This window comes from Propithecus coquereli, unplaced genomic scaffold (genome assembly GCF_000956105.1).
Source record: "Propithecus coquereli isolate 6110/MARCELLA unplaced genomic scaffold, Pcoq_1.0 Scaffold7, whole genome shotgun sequence".
NCBI lineage: Eukaryota > Metazoa > Chordata > Mammalia > Primates > Indriidae > Propithecus > Propithecus coquereli.
The window spans coordinates 22,874,063-22,884,556 of NW_012153062.1; the positions used below are offsets into that span (position 1 = coordinate 22,874,063).

The following is a 10,494-nucleotide window of genomic DNA, read 5'->3' on the forward strand; positions in this document are numbered from 1 at the left end:
CTATTTTGATAGGTCTTAAAATGGCTATGTAGAAATGTTAAAACACTGCATCTTCTTACCAAGTGACATGCATGATCGACATCAGTGATCCTCACTCCATCTCTGACCCCTGCCTCAATACTTGTCCCATATCTGAACCTCAATCAATCTCTAACCCCATTACTGAGTTTGAGTTTCAACCCATTCTTCACTTCATCCATTTGTCATTACTTGGTAACACTATGTGTGTTATGTGTATACATATACACACACACATATGCCTGAAAGCTAAATGGTTTGTTTTTTCAAAAAGTCCTCACTGGAAGCAGAGACAGCAAAGATTAGAGTGGGTTAGACTTTCCCAAACGAGTATATTGTGGAGGAGATAATATGTATGTAGGAAAAAGTATGTCCATGGTCCAAAGTTTTGGAAATATTCAATTTTAAAAAGTTAACTAGATTTTACATCAGGACTTTTTAAACCTTTAATAGGCAGATGTGCCTTAAGAACTACCTAAAACAGGAGGTGGTGCACTATTTTCCTAATTCCTTTTTATCAAAAACACCTTTTGCATTTTCTTCATTTTCCTTTGATTCTCACACCAAGCTCCCAGAACTGTGGGAAACACTGAGCTTGGTATTTCTCCAAAAAAGCTTCTAAATCACTCTTAGATTAGTATTAAATTCTAAATCACTCTCAGAATAGTATTAGATTAGTTAGGTGGGTGGGTAGGAGTAGGAGAAGCAGCAATATACAGAACATTCAGAAATTTGGCATGTAAAACTCAAGGAGTGCCTGAAAATATGTAAATGTAATTCTGTAAAATCAGAAACAATAATTTCCTAACCACTCTACGATAAACCTTAATAAATTCTGAAGGAAGTTGATCACTAGGTAGAGCTGTACAATCTGTAGTCATCTGGATGAAAAATCCTCGGGCAGAACTAAAACTTGTTCTTAAAGGAAGATTATATTTTTCTCCAAGCTGTGATATCATTCCTAGTGATCAGAAAAACAAAAAACAAAATGAAGGAATTTTAATGAGAGAATTACTTTTTCTGTTTAAAGAAACATGTAATTTTTTTGGTATTTTATACGTAAGTAGGAATGTCTTGTTACTATTTCAAATGCTAATGACTTTGAATGTCCAAAAGCTGTGGTTAAGTATTCTTTTTAAAAAAATAAAAACCAAAAGCAATACAAAAGTACCCATTCTGATAAGTATTTTTTAAAGGAAAAGAAATGGCAAAAAATTTAAATTAAAAAGACAGAACAAAGACTATTCTGTAATATATGTGTTAGGAATATTAGGGTTTTTAACATATTCATTCCACTTCATATCATTTATTCCACTTTTTTTAAAAAGAGAAGAGAATAATCATATAAATTATAGTAATCATTAATTCCTAATTAGAACTTTCCTCTATAAAACATTTTACAATACAAAATATTCCAAAAAGTAAATAGATGATTCATCAAATAAAATTCCTAAAAAAATCTAAATCTTCCTATCAACTTCATGCTCACTTAACAATTCTAAATTTATATTTCTAACTTGATAATCATTAATACTTTGAACATTACTTTAAAAAAACTAGCATATTTATTATTCAAAACAGTTCCTCCTCCTAATTTTCCTGCTTTTCTCCCTGGTACCACCATTCTTAGGCTAGAAATCTCAATTAGCACTAATGGCTACATTTCTGTTTACTGTGGCCATATCTACTTAATTATTAACTCCTATCAATTTTTCCTTCAACTCTTGCATTCTTCTCTTCTCATATATATTGCTATCACCCTAAATAATGCTTTATTAACTTGTAATAATTTAAGCTGGTCTCCCTGTCTCCATTTCTCCACTCAAATTCATTCAATATATTTTCTTGATCTATTTTCAACCCACAGAACAAAAACATGTCAGTGTCTCTTCATTCTCCTTGGGAAAGAAATCCAAACTCTTGGTCTTCAGAGACTAAATTCTGGTCCCCAGTTTACATTTCTGATCTTATCTCTTATTACTTCTGTAAGAGAAAATGTCCTATTCCATGCCAACAGATTTGTTCACTCATTCTTCGAGGTTTCCCTGTGCCCCTCTGCTTCTGCTTGTACCACTGTCAGCAGGTAGAATTCCTCTCTAGGCTAATCCATCTACTAAAAACCTTCTCACCCGCTGTCCCTCCATACCCAGTCACTCTCTGTGCCCTCTAACCTGCTGGGTTTTTTTTCATATATTTTTTATCCATGTGAAATTATATGAATATATGATTGATATAATCAATATTGATGTACATATATATACATACATATATATGTACGTGTATGTGTTTGTTGCTTTATTGTCTGCCTCCCCTGCCATATATAAGCTCCATGAGGACAGGAATTTTGTCTTGTTTATTATGTATTTCCAGTATGTAGAACAGTGTCAACACGTAGTAGGAGCTCAATAAATATTTGTTAAAAGAATTACTGGACTGGCTCAAATGACACCTCTTTTAGATAAAAACGATATCTCTCCTGCCACTAGAACCTTCTAGTATTGACAGTCTACATTTTTCATAGAGCTTATATACAATGTTTTATGAAGGTAAGTCTATATTTAAGTTTGGAGGAAAGAGACACATTGCAACACTTTGACATCTTTATTTTTTTTAAAAGACGTTTCCTTAAATGGCAATATGTGTTAACCTTATGTTTTGGTAACAAAAATTAAATTAAAAATATGCATGGATAGTCTTCAGCAGCAATAAAAACATAGCATGTCCTAAAACATTTGTTTTTTTTTCCTAAAAAACAGAAAAATGTGATAAATAAATTACCTGCTATGTCATCTACAATCTCTGTATATGTTCTTCTAGCTATGTCAAGAAATTCATTTATGTTAGACCTCACTGCATAGCACTTCTGAGTCCTCATATTTAGGCAACCTTTCATGTATCTTGCATCATCATTAATTACTGTTTTAATTTTTTCAAGTATGATTCCAAACCTAACATTAAGACAGAAAAAGAACATTATAGGCATTAAGTCAGTTATTTTAATTTATAATTTGAATTGCAGTTAGTGATAACAAATTTTTGTTGAAAGTTATATTGAAATAAATAATTAAGCAATAAATACTTAAATTTACATAAGTTAGAGGTACAACTATGTCAATTTTAAACTATTTCATCAGTCAGGACTAGTCTAAAACAGCATGAGGCCACCGAAAAAAATTCTACATCTGCTAATAAATAGATCTTCCAAATTATACACACTGACTGTGCCTGTGAGTACACAATATGTCTCTAAAGAACTGTTATAAAACTTCTGGCTTCATACTCATTTACTCAATAAATATTTACTTACACCATGTATCAAGCACTGTTCTAGGTACAGAGATTCAAAGAAGGTCCCTGCTCTGAAGGTCCCTGCCCTCAGTAGAGGCGAGGGAGACTAAACACATATTGTGAAATGGTGTAATAGGAACCTCACAATTATCAGTGATCAAATGCAGTAATTAGGTAAACCAGAAATTTGGTAACATCTATTTTCCTAATCTTTCCTTTATTCCGTTCTGTATTTTATTTATAATTAAGCTGGCTTTATTGTTAACTTCAATTTGTGGCCTCACACGGGGTATAAATCTTCAATCAATAAAATAACAGTTCTTAAATATCACAAATCTTTTCAGTTCAGAACCAAGGTGCCACTGCCAATAATTTAACAATAGTAAGATTGAACTGTATTTAGATCTTATTCAATATTCATATATAATATTTTTGGTTACATTAGATCCTTCCTGATTGAACAAATGAAAGAAATATATTTTTATTTTTTGGCTTTCCATGGAGAATGGTTAAAAGGAGAAATATTAAAATTGGGCATGTATTTCAATTTTTCATGTTATTCTAATTGCCCATTAACACAGATAATCAATGTGTTGTTACCCTATTTGTTGTACTTGTAAGATGGAATGTATAATTAGAATTTTGATGAATAGTTTAAAGAGTCTATCAATCAAAACTCAGGTAATTGTTCTACAGAACACAATTAGAGTCTTTAAAATCAGTTATAATCAGGAAGAAAAGAATAATCTGATATTTTATTAAGTTGTGTGACAAAAACCTCTTGTCTTCCAAGGAACCATAGTAAGCTCTTAATAGAGGTGTGTTACAGTTCTTCAGAGCAATCTATGAAAGAATAAAATAAAAAAGAGTTAAAGTTAATAAATTATGACATCATTCAAACATAGCACTTTACATATGTTTAATACTTTACCAAGTGCTTTCTTGCTTCGTTTTCTCATTTATATACTCATAAAAAATATTTTAGGTATATTAAGTGAGGACAGATGGTATCCTTTCCATTTTCCAGATAAAAAGCAAATGACTAATAAGTGCCATCCACTGTTTCACCATTTTGACCTTTATTTTTCTTGTCTCTCAGCTAATTGTTAATATCCAACTACTTATAGAGGTAGGAATTAAACAACTACTGTTGTACATTTAGAGTATTCTACATAAATTCCAAAATTTGGGATAGATATACATTAAACCAAAAAAAGTGCTTTGTATATTCATAAATAGAGCAATTTCTCCATTCTTATATGGTAAAAGTAGGAATTTTGTTTTGTTTAATGAAAACTAAGAGTGGTCACCAACTGAATAAACAGAAAAGAGAAGAAAACATAGTTAACCCGATCTTTACCTCATATTTTAAAATGATATGAGGCAATGGCATGAATTTTTTTTGCTTTTGAATAGAAAATAATATGCACATACTGATAAAAACTATAAAATTAATAGAAGCATAAAGAAAAAAATAAGTCATAATTCTACTACCCTTCCAAAGATGAATACTCTAAATGTCATGGTATATTTCCTATCACTATCTGAAATTAAAAAATTTATACCATTGTATGTTTCTTACCCATTCCCACTCCCCATTTAATACAGGTGAGTACCCCTTATCCAAAATGCTAGAGATGAGAAGTGTTCCAGATTCTGGATTTTTTAAGATTTTGGAATATTTGCAAATATATAATGAGATGTCTTGGGGATAGAACCGAAGTCTAAACATGAAATTCATTTATGTTTCAAATATACCTTATACACACAGCCTGGCTTAATTTTATATAATATTTTTAATATTTGTTCACATAAAACAAGAGTTTGTATACATTGAACCATCAGAAAGCAAAGATGTCACTATCTCAGCCACCCATGTGGACGATCTGTGGTTGTTTGGCATCATCATCATTCCTGATCCTGAATTTTACATGCTACCAATAAATAATCATTTTCTTACACTTATTCACACATAAGTACTTAACAGTAAAAAAATGGCATACCATTAATACAGTGAAAAAATAACGAGTATAATCAGCACAGTAGTGTCACCAGAATACTTGTATTAGCGGTTAAACAACAGCAACAAACAATGGCACACTTTTGGTCTCTTAAGTCACTGTGTCCAAGCATTGGAAACAGCATGTATGACATCCTTCACACTAAATTCCTTTTGAAAACGCTTCACATCCATGCCTCTGTTCTCTGCTGTTAGCATGGTGTTCAAGAAAGTGTTTTTGTATTTACTCTTCATTGATTTGCTACCCTGCTAGTATGGCTGAATTAATGGAATCATGTTGAGGAGAAAATACATGACATAAACATATTTTCAATGAGAATTCCAGTTGAAGCATGAGCAAGACAGTTGTCAAGGAATAACAAAGTCTTGTAGTCATCATCCAGTCCAGCTTCCCTGCAGTAAGCACAAGCTACTGATACAAAACATATGTTAAACCAATCAGAAAAGAAGTCCTTGGTGATTCAAGCCTTTTTGTTAGCATAATAATGGACAAGTAAGAAATTCAATCCTCAGAAACAGTGAGGACACAAGCTTTTGCCTATAACAAGTTTATACTTACTCATGCCTGCTACATTAGCATATCCCAGCACAGTTACTCTGTCTTTGGCATCCTTAATTCCTGTAGGGGCTGTCTCATCAGCTGTAGTCAGTGTCTTTCTTGGGCAATAATGCCAAAATAGTGATGTTTCATCAGCATTACAGAGTTATTCTGGCATCAGATTTTCATCACTGATGATGACCCTGGCAAACTCACCAATGAATATCTCCAATGCAGATAATGCAGATCGGCAGCTGCGTTATCACCACAAATCTTTAAAAATTTAATTCCGTGTCTTTTCTTAATTTTCTGCAACCAGCATGTTGAATAGTAACAGTTCGCTTCAATTTCAGTTCACTGCAATAGATCTTTGCTTGTTTCATGAGTAGCATACCATTAAGTGGCATGTGTTCATTGTGATGCTGACAGATCCACTCTTTCAAGACAATCAAGATCTTCATTTTTAGCTTTATCTAATGTTTTGTTGTTTTTATTAACTTCTTTTTATCACTTTCAGGATAGAACACCAATAGTTTATCCTTCTGTTTCTTCAGGTCATATATGTTGGTCATTCCAACAGCATGCTATTCTGTAAAACGTTTCACACTTACACCACTGTCCAGTTTCTCTAATAGCTTGACTTTCTGTGTTACAGATAAACATAAATGCTTCCTTCTTCTGTTATCACAGTTACCTATAGGGGTATCTTGCAGGCATTTTTGACATTTTCAACAATATCTTTACACCACAGAGCAAAGACTAAGCAAAAAACACAGTGAGTAACGCATGTAGGTCTTGGCTCCATTTGGGGGCACTGGTGCATTGGTGCATTTGGCCAGCACAAATGCCATTTTATTACCATTTGTGGGTGTGTTTGCATGAAAGAAGGTGGGTGTGTGCAGAAAAGATATATCACAGCTGAAGGCGGTTGAGAGGACCTTTTTTCTGAATAAACTGTGTGTAGGGGTGCCTGCATTTTGACTGCAAACCATCACATGAGGTCAGGTGTGGAATTTTCCACTTGTGGTGTCCTGATGTCATTCTGGCACTCAAAAAGTTTCAGATTTTGGAGCATTTTGGATTTTCAGTTTAGGGATGCTCAACCTGTACTACATCATAAGTATGAGAAACTTTTCATGACAAAAATTTTTAATAATTCATAATATTTCACCCTGTGGAAAGCAAATACTCTCTTCTCCTAATTATTGGAGTTCTAATATATAGATATAAATAATGCTGCAATGACCATCATTGGCCATAAACCTTGGTCAACATCTCTGGAAAGCTTTTTCAGACAGATTTCTAGAAATAGTATTATAGGATCTAAAGATATATTTTGTGAATATTCCTTGTAAAGTGTGTACAATTCATATTCCTACCACCTGTTTAAGAACTTGTCTGTTGCACTGATTTCTAATTAGCAGAGAGTTACATCTATTAATAAAAATAAAAATCTCTCCTTTTGATAGATAAAAAATACGGTTTTAATTTGCATTTCTTTGATTAATAATAAGGTTAACATTTTTGGTACAATTTATTAATCACTTTGATTTACTTTTTTGAGTCATTTTCCATATTTCCATTGGCATTCTTGTATTTTCGTGTGAAACTGTATGAGTTTTATGATGACAGAAATTAGTATTTTGTCTGTCATCTGTTACAAATTTTTCCTTTCTTTGCCTTTTACTTTGCTTGTGACATACCAAAGTTTAAAATTTGTTTCATCAAATCTATCAATATTTTTTTGGTTGATTTATTCCACCTCTTTTGTTATGAGAAATGTGATAACATTTTTGAAATATTTTGTCAAAGTATTCTCATCATATTTATTAGAATGATCACTATAATAAGATTCTTCCATATGTTTCATTATTTTTTCTTTTTAAAAAGCTATTTCTTTTTATCAATTTGATAAAAAAAAATGCTTTGCACAGTGCAGTACTTAAAAATTGATGAGAAAATCACCATTTTGTAACTATCAGAGTAAAAATTACTTCAGGGAAGAGTCATCAATAAATTCTAAAATCAATGGGTGAAAATTTGATAAGGAACAAGGTTGTTTACACATTCTCAAAGTATCCATAGATTACTTACTTATTAATTACAAAAGATTAATTACAAAAGATAGATTTATAGTGAAGAAACCGATCAAAGTTAACATCATGAAGAACAGGGAAATGACATCATGTGCCTCCTGATGTGATACACTGGGAAGGCTACAATATTGCTCATAGAGTGTTACTGCTAAATATGTATAAGATGAATTTTTTTAGTAAGATGAATTTAATCATGAGGACACAATCACACAAACTGAGGAACATCTTATAAGACAACTGGTCCTCACACTTCAAAATGTCAAAATCAAAAGGCTTAGAAATTTTTCTAGTTTAATGAGTTTAAAGAAACATGACATTAAATATAATACATGGTCCTGGATTGGACCTTGTATCAGAAAATAAAATGCTTCTAAGAACATTATTAGGACAATTGGATATATACCATACAATAGTATTGTATCAATATTAAATATACTGAATTTGATAATAATATTGTGGTTATTAATATATAAAAAATATCCTTGTTCTTAGGAAGCATGCATTTTAGTATGTAGGTACTGCAACATATTCTCAAGTGGTTCAGAAAAAATAATAAGGATAATAATCTTTATGTGTGTGCTGTATACATAAAGAGAAAAAATATAGGGAATTTATTATGTTCTTCTTGAAACTTTCTCTAAGTTCAAAATTTTTTCTAAACAAAAAGTTTAAAAAATGATGCTGGACATGTTTAGTATGATACCCACATGTATAAATTACCTTTAAAGAATCCACAAGTTCCAAGGTATGTTTTAGGTATATTAAATTTGTTATCTTTGATTCAGCTGCATTGACCTGTTAAGATAAAAATCCAAACGTGGACATCATAAATACTTAATACAAGAATGGATTTTCCTCTTGAACATTCTACTCTTATCATATTCCATATATTTTTATATATCCGTCTGGCTAGGATGCCAGCCTAGAGAATGATTAGCAATTCCTGACCCACCATAATACACCTAGTGCACTAGTCTCCCGAAAGTCTGACAATGAGTTGAGTTCACCTCATTGTATCCAACTTTCATTTCTATTTCAGTCCCTTGGGTCCAATTTAAACTGCAAAAGCAAAAGGAGATACAGTTCAATCCTGAGCAGCATCAAGAGACTAAAACTAACTGAAAAAGGCACAAAAGATATTTGTGGATGGATGATATCCACATCTCTGTGGCTGAATCCAAATCCTCTGGACAGTTACAGAACAACATAAATTTCCCTCATTGGTTCCTGTTTGTGCAAGTAAAATAATTTTCATAATTCCAGTAGTCTAAATTAATCACAGTTTTTCAAAATAAAGCAACATCAACATTCTAAATCTCATGAATTAACTTTATATAAATAAATAACACTCTCTCTAGAGTTGCGCAATGGTACCGAACCTGGTGAAATGAGGAATGTTCTTGTGCATGGAGTAATTTATGAATAGACAGAAGGAGTGGGTTTTCAGGATATTACAATTATGACGTGACGTACTTGATATGGGGCTATTTCTTTTTGAGGTAACCTGATCTATATTGCCACTACACAATACCTGGACTGTTCTACGACCATATGGGTCAGTTTAGAAGTAAAGTCATAATGAATGTTGTTAGCCCCCAAAAGGGTTATCTCATGTTTTCTTAGGTGGATTTTTGAAATTAGCTGGAATATTAAAAATAAATAAAATTTACCAAACAGAAGATAACTATCATCACTCTCACCAATGAAGAATACTTCCAAAAATAGCCAACACACTCTTGAAGAAGAAAAAGGTGGAAGACTAACTGTGCTGAATATATCAACTTGCAATAAAATTACAGTAATTAAGAAACTGTGGTATTGGCACAAGGAAAGACAGATCAACGGAACAGAATAAAGAGTCTAGAAACAGATTCAAGCATATATGATTCTCATCAGGTTTCTCATTAACAGAGAAAGGAATTACTAAAATGGAAAGGGAGAAAACTAGTTATCAACTTGTGATGATGAAGGGAAATTGGAGGTATTGGTGTGAATTCGCAGTTTTCTAGTATACAGATGAATATAGAAATAAATATAGAGGTAAATGTGTATATTTATACATTTATTTATATACATACCCTTATTCCCTAGCCATGAGAGGGTTTGGAGAAGTGATATCCCAACAGCAGTAAGTACATCTAGTATCCAAAGCTTGATTTTTAATTATTGTTCCCTATTAAAATGAAACAGGATTCGTGGGAGAAATAGCTGGTTCAAAGGCTGGGGCAGGCAAAGTACAAGAAAAGCTTGGTTCATTTACTTGAGTCAGAAAGTGATGAAGTTCTCAAAGAATGGTGGATGCATATCCAAAGGACACAGAAGAAAATTAGAAGGGGCTTGCACTGGTCAAATCTGAGATAATTGGAGAATCAAAATAAATATTGATAGCAATGGAATATAACCAACTGAATAAAATGTGAAACCATGAGTCCATGTGGATTAAATACATAAATATACTGAAAGTTGGATGAGGAATAGAAAATTTACATGGTTTCAAAGTACTTCCCCACAAAATATTTATTAATTACATAGGA

The 10,494-nt window shown here is 32.2% G+C and overlaps 1 protein-coding gene across 1 annotated transcript in view; it reads right to left on the minus strand.

Moving 5' to 3' along the window:
* MSH4 (mutS homolog 4) overlaps positions 1 to 10,494 on the minus strand; it is a 92,712-nt gene that overhangs the window by 48,431 nt on the left and 33,787 nt on the right. The window contains exons 8-11 of the mRNA XM_012661039.1: positions 8,681 to 8,755; positions 4,085 to 4,149; positions 2,797 to 2,966; positions 843 to 979 (exon numbers count right to left, since the gene is read on the minus strand). Coding sequence (XP_012516493.1) covers positions 843 to 979; positions 2,797 to 2,966; positions 4,085 to 4,149; positions 8,681 to 8,755 — 447 coding nt within the window. The remainder of the gene's footprint in view (positions 1 to 842; positions 980 to 2,796; positions 2,967 to 4,084; positions 4,150 to 8,680; positions 8,756 to 10,494) is intronic.